This window comes from Silurus meridionalis, chromosome 11 (genome assembly GCF_014805685.1).
Source record: "Silurus meridionalis isolate SWU-2019-XX chromosome 11, ASM1480568v1, whole genome shotgun sequence".
NCBI lineage: Eukaryota > Metazoa > Chordata > Actinopteri > Siluriformes > Siluridae > Silurus > Silurus meridionalis.
The window spans coordinates 22,274,581-22,294,293 of NC_060894.1; the positions used below are offsets into that span (position 1 = coordinate 22,274,581).

The window sequence follows — 19,713 nt, forward strand, 5'->3', positions numbered from 1 at the left end:
CATCATGGAGCTCCAGCTTGGAGGAAACATGGCCGCGCTGATGTTCAGCCCTTTCTGCTCTCTCTGTTGGAGCGACTGGCGCGCGACGCTCTAATAGCGCGAGCCGACATGGTGCTGCGCGCTGATTGGTCCGCTCGGAGACGCGCTGTTTAACCAGCCAACTGCCCCACAAGATTCACCCCCGAGCGCGTGCTCCTCTCTCTCATCCTACCCCACATACACACACTTATTTGTATCACTCCTGATCACAAAATGCACTTTATTTCCCCTCTTAAACGAAATTAAACAAACAACCCGATGACGCTTTCTGAGCAAAAAACAAACAAAAAAAACCGTCTTCCGGCCCGGAAGCCACGCATCCCAATCCAAACGTGTGCAAAAAAAGAGAAAAGTAATCGCAAATAATTTTGATTGTGTCATTTGGTTCCTAGATTTAAACCCACTTTAAGACATCAAGTCAAATTTTGTTTCACGTCTCCGGTGTCCATCTTATATATTTATTTATATATACAAAAGCTATGTGCGAACCAAGTAAGCACTTTCGAATCACACGCCAACGTTGTCGTATTTGTACCGGGATGATCAATGCGTTAAAATTCTGCATGCACGCCTCGCGAGAAGAATTTAAACGCGACGCCGGTTTTTATTTTTTTTACATTTCTTTCGTCTGCCGAGTAGAGCCGCGCGACCAAACGGGGTGTCGAATCTGCGTCCGCGAACGAACAGGATAGCGCTGTATAGTGGTGTATTGTGGGAGAGCCAGAGAGAAAGCCCAGGCTGGAGACACACACACACATACACACACACTCTCACATACACACATACATATACACACACACTCACACACACATACACACACACACACACACACACTCATACACAATATGTGCTGGCTCGCAGAAAAACAGGCAGGATCTTCACGCCATGTAATGTAACAGCCAGCGAGCACGCGGTTTGGTTGTATATATAAAAAAACAAGGACTCGGTGAAAATGTCCAGACCCGGAGAGAGAAGCAGGGGAGATGAAGATCACGGCAGAAGGCAGAGTTCAAGTAAGAGCGCCGTGTGTGTGTGTGTGTGTGTGTATAGATATATATTTATATATATGGGGTTGTTCTCCCTACCGGTTCCCCTGTTACCGTGGAACCAGGAGACGCTTCTCAAATCCTCCTCTCTTGGGGGCTGTTCAACCTTTTTTTTTAATTGTGCTGTTTGGAGAAACGTGTGTTTGCATTCACGTCTGTTTGCACGCAGGTCTGGCGAACGGCGGCGGTAGCGGTGGTGGTGGCGGTACGGATAGCAGCGGCTCGGTGGAGAAGCGGAGAGAGCACCACTGGAGAAGTTACAAGTTGATCATTGACCCGGCGCTCAGAAAGGGTTCTCACAAACTCTACCGATACGATGGACAGCATTTCAACATTCCGGTGAGACACACACACACACACACACGTACATATAGAGGCTCACGAGCGCTTGTTTGGGGTCACCCCGAGTGTCACCTGGTCTGCTTCATTGGGGTTTAGACGGTTGGGTTTAAGATCATGATCACCCTGATCATCTTCACCACCAAAATCATCATCATCCTCACCATCATGGTCATCCTCATCATCGTCGCAATCATCACCCTCATCATCTTCAAGCTCACAATCGTCATCATCGTGTTCATCTTCACCATCGCGATCATCCTCATCCTCACTCATCATCATTATCATCTTCGCTATCATGATCGTCCTCACCCTCATCATCAACATCATGATCATCATCATCATCATCATCACACTCATCACCATCATTCTAAAGTGTTTGTATACCGTGCAAGCTCCTGATCTCATCTCATTTGTCTGTTCCTCAACAGAACCCTGGAATCCCCCCTGTGGACATGGTCCGGGACCCTCGGATCGGTCGTCTGTGGACCAAGTACAGAGAGACCGACCTTCCCGTGCCCAAGTTCAAGGTGGGACATGGACGTGTGTACGGGGATGCATCTGCACATACACACACACACACTTAGAGACCTGTGATCGGACTGAGACTGAAGTTTTAATCAGACATGGACGGCGTGGATGCGAGTTGCTGTAGGAATGCTACAGGGTGTGAGTGTGTGTGTGTGTGTGTGTGTGTGTGAGTGAGTGAGTGTGTGAGTGTGTGAGAGTGTGTTTGAGTGGAAATAGAGTGGGACAGGTGGTTTGGGATACAGGTGCTTACCTGCACACGTGGAGGAAGATGAAACTTCTGAAGATGTAGATAAACACACACTGAGGACGTAATAATAATATGATCATGATATTTATATTATTGCTTATAATGAAGTACATTTTTAAGATTATTGAGTAAACATAGGGTTAATATTCATAGTGGGACTCATAGGAGATCTAATCCTTCTCCATATACAGTATGCATATATGCATAGAGTGTGAGTGCTCATTAGTGCTCATTAATGCTTATTAGTGCTCGTTACTGCTCATTACTCACGAACAGATCGACGACTGCTACATCGGACGCGTGCCTCCGAAGGAAGTAACCTTCGCGAGGCTGAACGACAACATCCGGGAGGGTTTCCTCACCGACATGTGCCAGAAATACGGCGAGATCGAGGAGGTGGAAATTCTGTACAATCCGAAAAACAAGAAGCACCTGGGCATCGCGAAAGTGGTGTTCGGCTCCGTGAAAGCGGCCAAGGACGCGGTGCAGAACCTGCACAACACCTCTGTGATGGGGAACATCATCCACGCAGAGCTCGACCCTAAAGGTAAGAGCATGGAACTTCATCCCCTGTGAGAAAGAGCTTGACGGTGGAGATCAGAAGTTGTGCTGTTTAGTTCTTTTAATTGGGAACGTCACGACACGATCGGTTGCTTGGTAACCGGTGTAAACGCTGCCGCACGTGGTTGTCATCTCCCTCTCCCTCTCTGCTTCTTCACTCTGCATCTTGCAAGATAAGTCGATCTGTTATAAATAACCAGACGGGTTTATTATCGCTGTGTTATCGATTATCAGTGCAAATAAAATTTTAATATATGAAGTAGTCGGATGTGTCACGAGCTTCGCTTGTGTGTTGATGTTTTGGAGCTAAAAATCTGATGAGTGTGTAAGAGACACTGAAATAGCCTTAGACATCTCTCTCTCTCTATCTCTCTCTCCCTCTCTCTATCTCTCTCCTTCTCTCTCCTTAAAGAGACAGAGACCAATTGATCCACATCTGTCAAGTGTGCGCTGTAGGTACAATAGAAAAAACTCGTATAGATAGTAGTCTCATACACACACACACACACACACACACACACCTGTTTTTTTTTTATCGTTTGAGGTGCAGGCCGATTTTGAGGAAACTGTGTTTTTAAGAACTTCATGTTTCTAAATGTTTCAGTTGAAAGTATTCAGGTTTCCATTGATGCACTTTGTCAATGAAACACTTTTTTTTTTTTTTTTTTAAAGGTGTTTCATTTCTGACCAATCAGCATCTTTGCTCGGTTTGTGTTATTAATAAAAAAAAAAAATAAAAGTCAGTAATTTGCTTAAATGCTCATTTACTTTTGTAATGCTATCAACTAGGAAAAGGTTTTTAATGATATTTATGCATAATGAAGAGTGCAAAAGTTTTAGGTATGTGTTTAAAAATAAATAAATAAATGAAAACCTCTGTAATATGTAGTCTCTAACTGTAGTCGTTAGTTCACTTTGTACACTTATAAAAATATCTGACTTTTATTTTTTATATAGTAGTTATATAAACATTTTATCTTTTATTTGATGTGTACAATATACAGTGTAAATACATATTTTACTGAGCTAATAAACACCTAAGACACTTCTGAACTGTATATTCTTTGCTTTATTTAACTGAATTTAGTATAAAATAATCATAGATCGCTATAATGACCCTAAAGTAAAATGTTAACAGCTTTATCCAAGAATGCAATATTAATGTGCAAGATTTTTTTCTTGTAGAAATCAGGACAGTTTTTAGCGTTTTTATCAGTTTATCCTTCAACAGTATTTAAAAGTAAAAGACTTTACAAAGAAAAAACTTCAAGCGTCTTTGTGTTTTTTTGTTTGTTGGTTTTTGCTTTGTTTTGTTAGTTTTTAATCTGTTCCCCCTCTTTTTTAATACTTTTGGATTATTTTCTTTCATTTATTTTTAAAGTCTTTTAAAAGTTCATACTTGGGATGTAAATGTGGTGTTATTGACTGACTCCTATGTTTCTGATCTGACCTGCACAGGTGAGAATCGTCTGCGTTACGTCCAGCGGCTGATAAACGGGACCTTCACACCCCTGACGGTGCCGGTGGGAGACGAGGAGCCGTGTGAGGTTTCACCACGTTGCCTGGCCGAGGCGCTGTTGGTAAACGCTGTGTTTAATAATACTGCATTTGGTTTTATTTAAGGAGACAATTAGCGAAGTTAAGTGCTTTGAATGAGACACAACGTGTCTTGAGAATTAGAACAAGGGTTCAGGTAGACTTTGAGAAAGGGTTCGAGGACCTGTACACGATTACACATGAACCAGATGTGTTAATATATATATGATTGAGTTTCTGTCGAGATTCTGTAGCAAATGTGTAGCAGATAATAAACTTCTCACCTTCAAAGATGGACACAGCGCCATCTGTACTCTGCCGATAGAAATGACGAGACACTGTGCAGGAGTTCTCCTCATCGAACTTTCGAACCTTCATGGGAAGACAGAAAAAAAGCAGTTTTGCATTTTAAATTTATTTAAAAAAAAATTTCGTTCCTTATTTGCATATGCATTTTAAAAGAGCCCTGTGCTGGAGCTGTGCACACTGTGAATGATAAACTGCAGCACCCCCTGGTGGTTCTGCCCCAGTCTGCTTGGTAGAGAAAGCTCTATGCATGCAAGCATCCAGTGGTTCCTGTTAACATTTTGTGATGATTTTATCGCATTATCTGGAGGTCAGTGGTGAGTTTTGTGGGATAATCAGGTAGACCAGGTGCACCATTTGCATCCAACGTCTCAGATTTTTACCTTGATGTCAGTTGACGTGATTCCAAAGCAATCATTTTTGCACTTCAGAAAAAAACAATCACATTTATGTATATTTTGGAATGTAACAAGTAAGGCAAATATGCAGGTTTCAGTTTAGTGCTGTCCTAACTACATGCTGTGTTTGTGTGTGTGTGTGTGTGTGTGTGTGTGTGTGTGTGTGTGTGTAGTCAACCTGTGAGCCGTTACGTCGCCTCTCTGAAAGTGGCTCCACCAGCATGAGCACCCCACAGTCCGTAGACACGGCATATTCAAGTCTTAGGCAGGATTCTACACCCCAATCCCAGACCACGCCCATCACGCCACGCCCTTCCGGCACACCCTTCTCTCAGGACTCCGCCTACTCTGGCAGGCAGGCTACGCCCACCTTCCAGCGCTCCCGCCGGCACGAGACCAAATTCCAGGATGCATACAACCGTCGTCCGGAGAGGCGTTACGTCCACGGGGGTTACCGTAACAATGCGGAGAAGCCGAATCCGCCACCCGAAGCTCCACCCCCACCGGTCACACCCAATTTTAAGCCTGCGTTCTCGCCATACCAGCCCCCCATGCCCCCTGTTTACCCCCCTGCCGAGCCACAATTCCACCAATCGGATTACAGACAGCCTCCTCCTCAAGCTCCACTCCCTACTACGCCAGAATTTCACCCGGAGCCGCCCCCTATGCCCGAAGAAACACGTCCGGCCACGCCGACTTCGTGTCCCTCGCCTTCCTCGGGCACACCCACTCTAGAGGCAGAGCGCCATAGTCTGGACTCGCGCATCGAGATGCTGCTAAAGGAAAAACGCACAAAGTTGCCATTCCTGAGCGAAGGTGGAGACTCAGATGGAGAGGTGCGCATGGAGGGCAGTCCCATCTCGTCCTCGTCCTCTCAGCTGTCCCCCATCCCTCCTTCTTCTTCTGCCACCCTTCGCACATCCCGCCCACCAAGCACCGGGCTCGAGGATATCAGCCCAACCCCGCTGCCCGACTCCGACGATGACGAGCCCGTCCCAGGAACTGCCTCCGCTACGCACCACCCACAGAGCGCCTCGCCTTCAAACACGCACAATACCGGGGGACCACATACCCCAGTGGACAATGTGGATACGGTAAGTTCTGAATTAATATTGAGCTGAATGTACAGTGATTTATCTAAATATTTATAACATCAGCAACCTCGCAGAAGAATATATGTATAGACACGTAGACTCCTGCAACTTTGTACCTTTATACTCCTCTGAGCTTTATAAACCAAAATAAAAAGCGATTTAAGTAAAAGTATAGTTTCCTTAAAGCAAAACTTCCTCTATTGCAAGTAAAAGTCTTCGAGTATCTGATTTGTACTTGAGTATTTGACTCGTATTGAAAAGCCGATTTTTGATGCACGTCTCGGTTTTAGGGAGCGACAATATTTTTATTAACTTCAACAAAAAAAACGAGGCCAGCGGAGATGAACAGTTCTCAGATGCAGGTAGTGTCGAGGGTTCATGATATCTTCCTCAGAGGTGCAGAATGTGATTGGTAATGGTCAGTGTCAGTTGAAATCCAGTGGAGTAAAACATTCATCTACTGAATCATAGAAAGGAGACAAAAAATTTATTAGATACAGTAACGAAGTTTTGCCACAGGTGCCGTTTAAGAACCGATCATTTTGTGCCTCAATCTCCACGCCACCTAACGATCTCTCGGTTCTCTGTATATATGGTTCTCTGCATGAAAATAATGGAGGAGTGACACTGTATATCTTTAAGGATATAAAGAGCGTTTACTCAAATTATTACGGCATTACAAGTGCATTTTTATTTATAACAGTTAGTGAATGTGTATGAATACATGGTGAGGTTTAGGACCCAGTGGAAACACAGCAGTTGGTGCAGGAAGTTGTAAAATGTGCAGGTCTTCACAGCACTGAAGGTAACATCCCAACCATGTGCTCATACACCACTGTGTAAATAAACGGTCCCGCACATGATCCAATATCAGGTCATAAACTCAGATCTGTCAATAATCCAGAAGATTATGCCAGATTCTGATTAAAAGCAGATTTTTTTTAGCAGGATTTGTCTTTTAGAAAGCACATATTATACTAAAACATTTTATTGCTATTATCTGAAACTTCGGTTTTGGTCAAACGCCGTTTGAAGGTACAGAAAATCACATTAGGTTCACGTGAATAAATAAAGCAATGGAATTGTGTGTAACTGAAGTGAAGGATCTCAGCGAGTCTTATTTGATGGAAGGAAACACTTGTTGGTTTTGATGAGTTGAACAGAGCGGTTTCGGTTCCTCTCTGCCAGGGTGTTGCAGGAGAGAAGACAATGTTCAGCCGTTTGGTGCTGCACTTCCTGTAAAGCTGGAGTGGCTGCATTTCTTCTTCTCCCCCACTTACTACACAAAGCAGTTTACACACTGTGTGTTCACTCAGGTGCCGTACGTACTGAATAGTTTTTCTGTCTAAATACAAACATCAACAACAAACACAGATCAGAACTGATTAGACATGGAAATCGAGGTCTAAAGCAACTCTTGTTGATGCGTGCCATCTACATGGTGCACTCACACCGGCCACACTATCGCTTGTGTACAATATAAAAAAAAAAACTGCGTCCGCATCCACTCTCTTTTTCAATCGACTAGATTTCAATTCATATTTATTTATATTGCGCTATAAACAGTAGACGTTGTCTCAAAGCAGCACAGATAATGTGGTGATGAAGAATCAATACGATGTTCTTGATTAGTGTAAGTCTGTCCCTGATGAGCAAGCCGGTGGTGAAAGGGGCGAGGTAAAACTCCCCGAGATGGCATGAGGAACAAACCTAGAGAGAAACCAGACTCAAGAGTTCAGTCGTTTTTTCTCAAAAATCGCTCGCCCGTACTGAAACGTCTGAAAACGCTCACGTCCCTGTAATACGCAAAACGTGAGACACTTCGACCTGCTTCATTTGTGCCTGACGTCTATTTACTTCCTGGCTCTTTTATAACGTAGTGAAAACTAATTAAATTGTGTTTTTTTAAAAAAAAGCCTCCGTTTTTGAACACAGTCCAGATTTTCAAATGTATCCTCTTTCAAGAGCGTTCTTTAAAAAGCTATGTTTTCGTTGACTGAAAAAACCGAGGACTCTTAGTGAGGACACGGCCCGAAGGTGTTTTTGTTAATGGATATTTTACTTCTGTTGTGTAGTTTTCTTGCACATGAACAATTCTTCTGTTGCTGTAGATGATGATTAACATTGTGCTGTTTTAGAATTACAGTTGTAATAAAATTCTGTGCCTCGAACGGGGTTTGGTGTTAATTTTTATAAGCTACTGTAGCTACAACCTTTCCGCTGGTAATTTGGTGATATAATGGCGTATCAGAGATTATAATGTGACGCATGTTATAGTTGGAATTTTAAATCATTGTTTCTGATCATCATTATTTTTTTTAGGGAAGTCTGCATATTTGAGATTGTAAAAGTCTGGAAATTTGATATGGAAAGTTATTATACATGAAGAAATTAACAAGGGGAAAAAAATCCAACTACAAAAAAAAAACCTGTAGAACAAGAAATTTCTGCATATCATCTGTCTGTCTGTATATCATGAGAATTTAACTTATCTTTACGCCTCTCTGCGTCTTCAGGGTAACCAGTCGTCGGGGGAGGATATGGAAATCTCAGATGATGAGATGCCAGGAACACCCCTCTCCAGCGACTGCTCTAAGGCCATCGTAGTGAACTCGGCTGTGTCTCCGATAACTCCTCAGTCCATGTCGCTTCCTCCGCCTGGCTTCCCCCCTCTACCCCCTCACCAGTCTGCGTACACAATTCACCCTGCTCACTTGCCCCCACATCTTTCCGCCCCACACCCCATGATGCCCCCAATGCACCCATACCCACCAGCCATTATGGGCATGGTGCCCATGGAGCTAATTAGCTGTTTTCCGCAGTGGGGAAACGTGCACATGTCATTCCAGATGCAGACGCAGATGCTGAGTCGCATGGCGCAGTGCCAGGGCGGTTACGCTTACCCCCAGTTCCCAGGGGGTACGGCGTCAGCAAACGCAAGTGCCATGCAGTTCGGTCGTCCATACCCACCCTTGTCCATGGCGAGCGCCCCCAGTGGTGGACACGGGCAGCCCTGGCCTTTACCCAGCGTGCCCAAGTTTAACCCGTCGGTGCCACCACCTGGTTATGAGCCGAAGAAAGAAGACCCACACAAGGCGACGGTGGACGGAGTGCTTACGGTCATTGTCAAAGAGCTGAAGGCCATCATGAAGAGAGACCTCAACCGCAAGATGGTGGAAGTGGTGGCCTTCAGGGCCTTTGATGAATGGTGGGAGAGAAAGGAGCGTTCTGCCAAGGTGGGCATTATGGCATTAATCATAAGAAAAAAATGTATGCACTTTTGTAAAAGTGGAAAAAAAACACTTTTATTCTGTGATATAATTTGTGATAGAAGAGTATCTGTGAGAGTGAAATTTTATAGGACTGTGGTGAGACCTGAGATGTTGTATGGATTAGAGACAGTGGCATTGAGTAAAAGACAGGAGGTGGAGCTGGAGGTAGCAGAGCTGAAGATGTTGAGATGTTCATTGGGAGTGACGACGATGGACAGGATTAGAAATGAGTTTATTAGAGGGACAGTGCATGTAGGACGTTTTGGAGACAAGGTGAGGGAGGTGAGATTGAGATGGTTTGGACATGTGCAGAGGAGGGACATGGGGTATATCAGTAGGAGAATGCTGAGGATGGAGACACCAGGAAGGAGAAAAAGAGGAAGACCAAGGAGGAGGTTCAGGGATGTGGTGAGGGACGACATGCAGGTAGTTGGTTAGAAAGAGGCAGATGTAGAGGACAGAGGGGTATGGAGATGGATGATCCGCTGTTGCGCCCCCTACTGGGAGAAGCCGAAAGAAGAAGAAGAAGAAGATTCTGTGATATATTTATTACTTAGAGTCGGTACTTTACGAACAGTGAGAAACTGCTATAGTTCTTGGTGCTAAAGACTAAAGTTCGACTTATATGGGTTTTTTCTTGCAGATGTCAATATTTTTCACTGTTTCTTTTCCCATCTTTATCTCATAAAATCTAACAGTTCATTAATAAGACATGATACAGAAAATATACATTGATTGAACAACACAAGACAATTCTTTTGGTCCCAGTGTATCCCTGGAGCCTAAACTACAGCTGGATGAAGAGGCTTACTAACAATACATTTCCAAAACGTTACTTGTGTTCTCTCTCCAAATGATATTCTCATTCTCTTTCCAAATATAGCATCATACTTGATCAATCTAATCTATTCATCCATCCATATCTTGTGTTGGTTCTTGTTTCTCAGGCGACGTCCACCCCGGTGAAGACAGGTGAGGGTAAGGAAGACGACAAGGAGAGAGTGAAGCGGATAGAGAAGCCACCCACTCTGGTGGAGGCGTGGTGTAAAGGCGAGGGTCTCGGTTTCGAGGGATTGGGGCTGGGGATCGGCCTGCGAGGTGGCATTCGCCTTCCGTCCTTCAAGGTATGGATCGTCCAGTGTGTGTCTGTACTGCATGCAAATGCTGTCATATGAAGAATAAATGAGTGAAAAGTCCTAGAGAACACACTCCGAATGTGAAGAACAGTGTTCGGGTGCTCTGGGCTGAAATATATTACACACATACTGTAAGTGTGTGTGTGTGTGTTGCAGGTGAAGAGGAAAGAGCCTCCAGACCCCGTCTCTACCGGAGATAGTAAAAGAGCTCGGCCGTCTATGCCTGTAGATGATGAGCTGGAGGATGAAGGTGAGACACACACACCAGTTCAGCAGAAATGCTTCGATGTGCGAGGCTACAGTAGATCGAGGCTGAAGATTCTTCAGGTAATAATAGAAAGCTGTGCTGACCGAGTGTGTCTTTTAGAGTCGGAAAGAGCCGACGCCCCCTCAGACGGCACCCGGGTGGACGACGCATCCTCCACCAAGCGAAGGCACGCCCGCCCTGTGGAGCTCGACAGTGAAGGAGAGGAGGAAGAGGATGAGGAAGAGGAGGAGACGGGCAGGGACGAGTCGTCTGTGTCTGAGCGAGAGGATGAGGCTGAGGTAGACGTCTCTGAGAGACTATCCTCAAGCAAGGTGAGTCGGAATCGGTTAATTTCAAAGCATAATAGACCAAAGTTCAGTCAAATTCAACTGTTTTTAAAGTGAATACTGGATTAATATAACACTTCTTGTAAAATACTACATATATAATTTTATTATAATACAAAAATAAAAAACAGTATTGAATTGTGCTAAATAAAAAAAAAAGAATATATTGATTAAATTGAGGAAAATAAAAGACTGATTCAAACTAAAACAAAAAGTAACAAAACTTAATTATGAAGTTAAATTAAAAATGAGTAAAAACACACTTCAAATAAACAGTAAGTGGCGTCAGAGTTTCGCCTTTAGAGGCCACTCTTGTACTGTATGGCGCAACCAGGAAAAACTATCGGTATGAAAAATATGCGCATGAAATCATCAGATGTCAGGTGACGCCACATGGTAGTTAACCATTTATCTTATGGAATTAGAAAAGACACGCAGACGTAAAAAACAATCTCTGAGTATCACAACGTGTTAACCATCAAAATAAGCTAAATCATGAAAAATCTGCCGACACATCAAAACGCTCAGCACAGTAGGGAGAGCTGATTGTTGGGTAATGTAGTGATGTCATGTGATGTCATTGGACTCGCCCCTTCTAAAAAAAACCGCAGATATTAATGTGTAAGATATTAAAAAAGCTCGTTTTGCAGAGAAGAATCACACTTTGTACAGAGAGTGAAGCGTATTGGGTGATTTCGTTTTGCACTTTCACTCGTTTTTCCTCACAAAAGCTGCATTTCAAATTGCATATTACTCTCTTAGATAGGTGACTGAGTGTTTTTCTTGGTGCCTGATCTTCTTGTTGCTCTTTTGCAGGAGGTCAAAAAGGATCCTGATGATGAAGCTGAAGCAGTGAATGAGTCTGAGAGCGAGAGCAGTTCTTCTGACTCGTCTGATGAAGGTACAGAGCGAGAGTGTTAACAAAGAGCTTATTGTTACTGTTACTGCAGCGTGCATTTGTTTGACCATTTTTATAAAAAATATAAATAAATAAATATAAAGAGCGAAAATAAAACCTTTAACGCAACACATTTATTCATGAAAAAAAAATCTCCACTGAAGAATTACTTTTAATCACTAAACATTTGTTTTACTGACAGCCCTGTTTTATTTTTTTTCATGAAGTACGATTCCTATAAATCAGGGGTCCCCAACCTTTTTTCTGTGAGGGCCACATAATATCTCCTTTCTTTAATGAGGGTCGATCTGTAACAGAAAACAGCTGGCCGGAGTGACTACTAGTATTATTTTCTATTAATATCTAGAGGTCGACCGATTTTACTGATAGCAAGGTTGTATTGTACTTGCCAATAACCGATTAATCAATTTAAATTAAAATGGATACTGTATTTTAAAAAAAATTACACTTCATGTAAAATAGTATTAAATATAAATAATTAATAAATTATGAATAGTAAAAATAATATAGCGCTCTTTATCCAGTGTGCAGTCTCGCACGTAAAAACAAACAGCACTTCAGTAATCAGTGATTACTCAGTGATTACGTCAGTGATTTGCCTCTAGAGGCCGCCTCGTAATGACTACGGATCGCTAGCCGGAAAAACTATCAGTATGGATTTTTGTGGTGGATTTTCATCTGTGCCTTGACCCTTTATTAATACCTCAGGGAATTTTTAGTTTGAAAGCCAACCTTTATTAACACATACTGATATAATATGATATGAGTTAAACATATATTTGAAATTAAAATGTAAAAATATGCCTTGTACTGGGGGCCGTTTTAAATGTGTAGTTTGGGGAGCACTGAGTATAAAATTAGTGCAAACTCCTTTTTTGTTAGTTTATATATATTTAAAAGGCACTGTATAAACCAAATGTTCTTTATTCTTCTCACTCAGGATCCGAGAGCTCATCGGGTTCTCAGTCCGACTCCTCTGACAGTGACGGCTCCTCAGACTACGAGTCTAGCTCAGATGAGTCCGGGGACGAGGAAGAGGAGGAGAGAAAAGCGAGTGATGTAGCCATGGACACTGAGGATGAAGAAAAGGAGGTTGTGTCCTCGTCATCGTCGTCTTCCTCGTCCTCGCCTCTGTTGTCCTCTGAGGAGGAGGAGGAGGCGGAGACGAAGGCTCCCAGCACGCCCGCAGCTCCGGTGGAAGAGGAGAGCGAGGCGGCACGACTCGAGGTGGAGGAGGCGGCGAGCGCCGTCACTGTCGCTCAGGACAACCTGTGGAAGGTTTCTCCTAAAAGAATTAAAGGTCAGTAAAAATTCAGGTTCCATAATCGAGGTGTCGGTAAACATTTGCAAAAGTACGTGTTTTGCTCCGCCTGATTTTAACGTATTAAATTTATTTCCATTTCCAACAGAAGAGCCGGATATTGATCTGGAGGTAAGAAAGACAGAACCTCAAATTGAGTGCACGGGGACCTTAAGGCCTCCAACTCCACCGCATGCGGAGGATGAAGAGGTGCCTCGAACTCCAGGTCGTGAGGTCCCTGGCCCTTCAGAGGCTGAGACGCCCACTGTTCACCGGTCCCTGCCCCCTGATCATTCTGTCCTCCCGCACCCACGGCTCTCGAGCGACGAGGATGTTCCCCGCACACCGGGCCGAGACCTTCCCTGCCGTCTTAGCAAATCACAGAGCAGTGAAACAGCACCTGTGACCCCTACCATACCTGCTACACCCAACACACCCAGTGAAGCCCCGCCCACAGGAAGCAGCGTGTCACTCAATAGCCCGTTCCCTTACCCGCTGCTCAGTGCGGGCATCCCTCACACGCCTGGCCGGGACCTGACCTTCACTCCGGTTTTCCCAGACTCCCCTGCCATCCTTTCTCTTCAAAGGACATCCTCGTCTGAAAAGCAGCTGTTCAAAGAGCCTGGCAGTGCCACTTCCTGTTCCTCATACCCGCTTCCCGTTGTTCCCTGTTTAGATGCCGCTATGGTGCCAACTACTCCGCAGGTTCCACACATACAACTTTCTGTATCCGACGATTCCGCGTCCTCAAAGAAGAAACCCGGCCGACCCAGAAAGCCTGCTGTTGTTGAACCTGAGGATGTCCAGGAACCTTCTGAGGCAATGATGCCACTTACTCCAGACCTCCCGGTGAAGGATCTGTTACACCAGTGTGAAGTGCTGCGAGGGGCAGATGTTTCCACAGCACTGGCTCCGAAGGAGAGGGAGGAACTGGCTGCACACAAACACGTGGAAATAAAGAAGGAAATAAAGGAAGAAGAGCACGATATGGAGCACACCGTTCTCTTGGAAGAGCCGCTACAGAAAACGCGTGGACAGAGGCGGAGCTGGGAGGAGCTTCTTTCCTCCATGCACCTGCCTCTAAGGTCACCGCCACGGCGCAGCTTCCTCCCGCGGTCCGAGTTCGAAGAGATGACCATCCTGTATGACATCTGGAACGACGGCATCGACGAGGAGGATGTACGCTATCTCAAAATCACCTATGAAAAAATGCTGCAGCAGGATAACGGCCATGACTGGCTCAACGACACGCTCTGGGTTCCTCACCCTCATATCCTTTACTGCTAAACACGTTCCAAAGCGTTTCTCTTCATCAGCTGTGTGTAATTGTACTTTTTTTTCCATCAGTTTGATTTTGTGATATTTATGTGCTCTCTTTCTGAATCACTGTATCTGGAGTTGTTTCTTTAACTGCACTTCCTGCACCTACCAGCAGCGTCAGTCTTCCTGGGAGCAAGAAAAAGCGCCGGGACGACGGGATGCGTGATCACGTGACCGGCTGTGCTCGTAGCGAGGGCTATTACAAAATTGACAAAAAGGATAAAATTAAATACCTGAACAGTACGAGGCTGCAGTCAGACGAGCCTGATAAAGACATGCAGGTGAGTTCAGATTCTTACAGCCACTTAGTCGCCTGGATTCATTTACTTTAAACGCCTTAAGCGAACGTTAACGACGTACTGATTTTAACACGCAGGGCCGGATGATCCCGGCTCAGCCCCACGCCTCGACCCGAGCTGGTTCAGAGAGACGGTCCGAACAGCGCCGCCTGCTGTCCTCGTTCAGCTGCGACAGCGACCTGCTCAAATTCAACCAGCTCAAGGTAAGACATTAAACATGCGATAAAGCAGTTTAGCAGTTACGATGCAGTGCGACCCAATTTTCATTCGATTCAACACGATGCGATTCAATGCAAAGGAAAAAATATGCTCTATTTTTATTTATAAAACATTTTTATTTCCTCCTCAGTTCCGTAAGAAAAAGATCCGATTCTGTAAAAGTCACATCCATGACTGGGGTCTGTTTGCTATGGAACCCATCGCCGCTGACGAGATGGTTATTGAGTACGTCGGGCAGAACATCAGACAGGTAAACACTTTAGAATTAAATCAAATCAAATTCTATTTGTCACATTCATATAGAGTGAACTGCTTTTTAACTGAAAGAGAAATAAATAAAAATATGAAGTATAAAAAAAAGTACAAGTATAACTATTACTCAAGGATAAATGTATCCTTATATATCTACTCTAAAATATATATACATATAAATACTTTTTTTAATTGTACAATTGTATTTATTGTGGTTAAGGTAGTGTGAATAAAGTAACACTGTGTGTGTGTGTGTGTGTGTGTGTGTGTGTGTGTGTGTGTGTGTGTGTGTGTGTGTGTGTGTGTGTGTAGGTGATCGCGGACATGAGGGAGAAGCGTTACGAGGAGGAAGGCATCGGCAGCAGCTACATGTTCCGCGTCGATCACGACACCATCATCGATGCTACAAAGTGTGGAAACTTCGCTCGCTTTATCAACCATAGCTGCAATGTGAGTCTAAAGTGCACACACACACACACACACACACACACACGCGTGCACTGTAGGTTTCCTTTGTATTTCAAAAAATTTTGTCTTCCACATTTAAAATTCTGCATAGAAATTTTTAACCATGAACTGCAAATCCTAACGCTGTGGTCACCATGGTAACCGGCTTTGATCCCTCTTGATATTGTGTGGTTTTGCAGCATTAAAGAGTAAATTTGCCATCGTAGCTTTTTTCCCTCATTTTTGTGTGGAGAATTTGTTTAGCGCCCTCTACTGAACACTACAGGGTATCTGCCCATTTTCCATATGTAAAGTTTTGATTTGTGTAGTTTTTTTTCTTGAGATATTTTCAGTTATATAAATAATGTGGTTCAATGTTGTGAATTTTGTTTAAGGAGGAATAAATATACAACTATAAGTTTGATTTTATGGTTACAAACAGTTCTGAAGCTTTGTGAGGTCCGCCTGACGAGTGGAAATCATTGATGTGTGTTTTGTGTGTGTCTCACAGCCAAACTGCTACGCCAAGGTGATTACGGTGGAGTCCCAGAAAAAGATAGTAATCTACTCGCGCCAACCAATCAACGTGAACGAGGAGATTACCTACGACTACAAGTTCCCCATCGAGGACGAGAAGATCCCATGTCTGTGTGGAGCTGAGAACTGCCGGGGAACGCTCAACTAATGCATTCGGGAACAGGGAGGGTATAGGGGATAACACACACACACACACACACACACACACATACACACCCTCCACCCAGCAGTGAGAGCAGCTACGTGTGTAGGGCTTTTTATACAATTTAATTCATCCAACGATTGTTTACGAATTTAACACACCGGTGCTCTTTAGACCACAGCATGAATTTTCTACCACTCTTCCACCGAGAGAGAAGGACGACCCCCTCCCTACTCCACCTTCCCCTTCCTGCGTCTGCGCACACGTTATTGTATCTTAGGCGGATCTTCGCCTATCCTTCTTTTCTTCTCTTTTTACAGACATTCTATACTGTACGCTCAGAACGATCCACATGGGCACTACATGCACACAGATTCAGACACTATTTATAACTTAATTTAGCACGTCGCACGTGCGTCATCCGCAACAGTGTTTTCCCGTCGGCTTCATTAACGTCTTTTCCATTTAAAAATGCAGTTTTGTTTGTTCTTGTATGCGTGTTTCCCCCTGCTGGTCGTCTACTGCAATTACCAGTCTTCATAATTTAAGAATGGGCAATTTATTTTTTTGTAAACAAATTGCACACAGATAGATAAACATAAAAGGAGAGAGGACAGAAAAAAAGAGAGAGAGATGACCAGACTGCGTATTTGTTCAGTCTGCGTTAAGTATTTAACCGTATCACATACAGATAAAAAGGCATTAAATCCAATTGAATATATGATCACATCCATCACAACATACTGTACTGGTGTGATTGTTCTTTATGAGAGATGAAGAGATGATGATGAACACCACACCAAATTTAAGGGACCTCAGAAGACCACGGAGTGTCTGGAAATATGAATGACATGATTTCACTTGTCTAGCTGATGATCGCGAGAACCTGCTGCAATCCAAAAGCTGGTATTTTCTGAAGACTGAGTTTATTCTGTATCCACAGAGCTGCTTTCATGACACCTTTTTAAGCTGAATGCTTGATCGCTAATATGTAGTATTAAAACACGTGCACACACTCACTGTATTAATCACACACACAATGCGAGCTTCATCATACTGATCGTTTTTTTTTTTTTTTTTTGCGACCGCGTCGATGCTGACTTCACACACTGCACAATCGTCACTTGTCTCACTTGTATAGTATTGTCTTTCCAGCCGTATTATGCTTCCGTGTGCCTGTCATGATGTGACGTAGCGTTACGCTTTTCCGCGAAATGCCAAGGACAGGAAGTGATTTGAAATCGGTGCCAACTTTTCTCCTTGGGTTCATTGGAGCAACGTGAGCAGCTTTTACCCTGCTGTGTCTCTCTGCACGAGTGTGTGTTTGTGTGTGTTTGTGTGTGTTTGTGTGTGTGTGTGTTTGTGTGTGTGTGTGTGTGTGTGTGTGTGTGTGTGTATTCTAAAACACTAATACTTTATTTCCTCTCACCTCCTTCCTGTCATGCTCCCATCAGGGTGGATTTATCTTTCTCTCTCTCTCTCTCTCTCTCTCTCTCTCTCCCTCGTTTGTACGAAGGATCACAAACATTGTATTGAGATACAGTTAGGTTTCGAGTATCGGTGCACCTTTTTTACCAGCGGAACTCATTTGAGATGACGAGATGATTTTTTTTTTTTTTTGGGAGATCCGACACGTGTCTTCTCCCGTCGAAGATTGTTTCTTGTAGAAACGTCTTTTTTCTGCCTGCTTTCCTTCAGTGTAAATACTCAAGACTGTGAATATATAAATAAATTAGTATATATATATACGTATATGTATGTATATACATATGTACGTATATATATATAAAATATAAATTGGAGGTGAGGGCTCGATTGGCGCCACAGAGAGCGCGTGCAGGATTTCAGCTTGTGTCAAGCTTTATTTTTTATTATTTTTCAGTTTGTAAATTCTATGAAAGCAGTTTGCTGTGTGTGATATGGGGAGGATGACGACGCTGCATCGTTCCCTGACTATTTATTACACAAATGTATAAAAATAAAAAAAAACTCTGACCATTGACAAAAAAATAAAGGATGTTTTTTCTTTTTGAATGATTTCTCTTCTTCTTTTATATTTAAATACTTTAAATCAATATGCTAAAAGGATCATTCAAAAGCTTTTCAGACCACATTCACTTCACCATTAGTGTAAATAATTATATATAAGTTGTTTTGAGAAAGTTTGGGGACTCAATCTAATACAGCGCCTCCCAGTGTTCACCTCCCAGTAATACAGCGCCTCCCAGTAATACAGTGCCTCTTAGTGTTCACCTCCCAGTAATACAGCGCCTCCCAGTAATACAGTGCCTCCTAGTGTTCACCTCCCAGTAATACAGCACCTCCTAGTAAAACAGCACCTCCTAGTGTTCACCTCCCAGTAATACAGCATCTCCTAGTAATACAGCACCTCCTAGTGTTCACCTCCCAGTAATACAGCACCTCCCAGTAATACAGCGCCTCCTAGTGTTCACCTCCCAGTAATACAGCATCTCCCAGTAAAACAGCACCTCCTAGTGTTCACCTCCCAGTAATACAGCATCTCCTAATAATACAGCACCTCCTAGTGTTCACCTCCCAGTAATACAACACCTCCTAGTAAAACAGCACCTCCTAGTGTTTACCTCCCAGTAATACAGCACCTCCTAGTGTTCACCTCCCAGTAATACAGCACCTCCTAGTGTTCACCTCCCAGTAATACAGTATCTCCTAGTAATACAGCACCTCCTAGTCTTCACCTCCCAGTAATACAGCACCTCCTAGTGTTCACCTCCCAGTAATACAGCACCTCCTAGTGTTCACCTCCCAGTAATACAGCATTTCCCAGTAATACAGCACCTCCCAGTGTTCACCTCCCAGTAATACAGCACCTCCTAGTGTTCACCTCCCAGTAATACAGTGCCTACTAGTGTTCACCTCCCAGTAATACAGCATCTCCTAGTAATACAGCACCTCCTAGTGTTCACCTCCCAGTAATACAGCACCTCCTAGTGTTCACCACCCAGTAATATAGCATCTCATAGTGTTCATCTCCCAGAAATACAGCATCTCCCAGTAATACAGCACCTCCCAGTGTTCACCTCCCAGTAATACAGCACCTCCCAGTAATACAGTGCCTCCTAGTGTTCACCTCCCAGTAATACAGCATCTCCTAGTAATACAGCACCTCCTAGTGTTCACCTCCAGGTAATATAGCATCT

The 19,713-nt window shown here is 43.7% G+C and overlaps 1 protein-coding gene across 1 annotated transcript; it reads left to right on the forward strand.

Annotated features, from left to right (window-relative positions):
- The first annotated feature begins 910 nt into the window (after positions 1 to 910).
- On the forward strand, positions 911 to 18,568 carry setd1ba (SET domain containing 1B, histone lysine methyltransferase a). Its single transcript, XM_046861221.1, has 18 exons — positions 911 to 1,052; positions 1,255 to 1,424; positions 1,856 to 1,954; positions 2,479 to 2,749; positions 4,222 to 4,343; positions 5,177 to 6,097; positions 8,614 to 9,333; positions 10,317 to 10,493; positions 10,662 to 10,755; positions 10,873 to 11,084; positions 11,916 to 12,000; positions 12,959 to 13,318; positions 13,428 to 14,588; positions 14,744 to 14,919; positions 15,015 to 15,140; positions 15,287 to 15,406; positions 15,721 to 15,858; positions 16,367 to 18,568. The coding sequence occupies exons 1-18, from the start codon at positions 992 to 994 to the stop codon at positions 16,538 to 16,540; spliced, it is 5,187 nt and encodes a 1,728-aa protein (XP_046717177.1). The 5' UTR covers positions 911 to 991; the 3' UTR covers positions 16,541 to 18,568.
- The last annotated feature ends 1,145 nt before the right edge of the window (positions 18,569 to 19,713 follow it).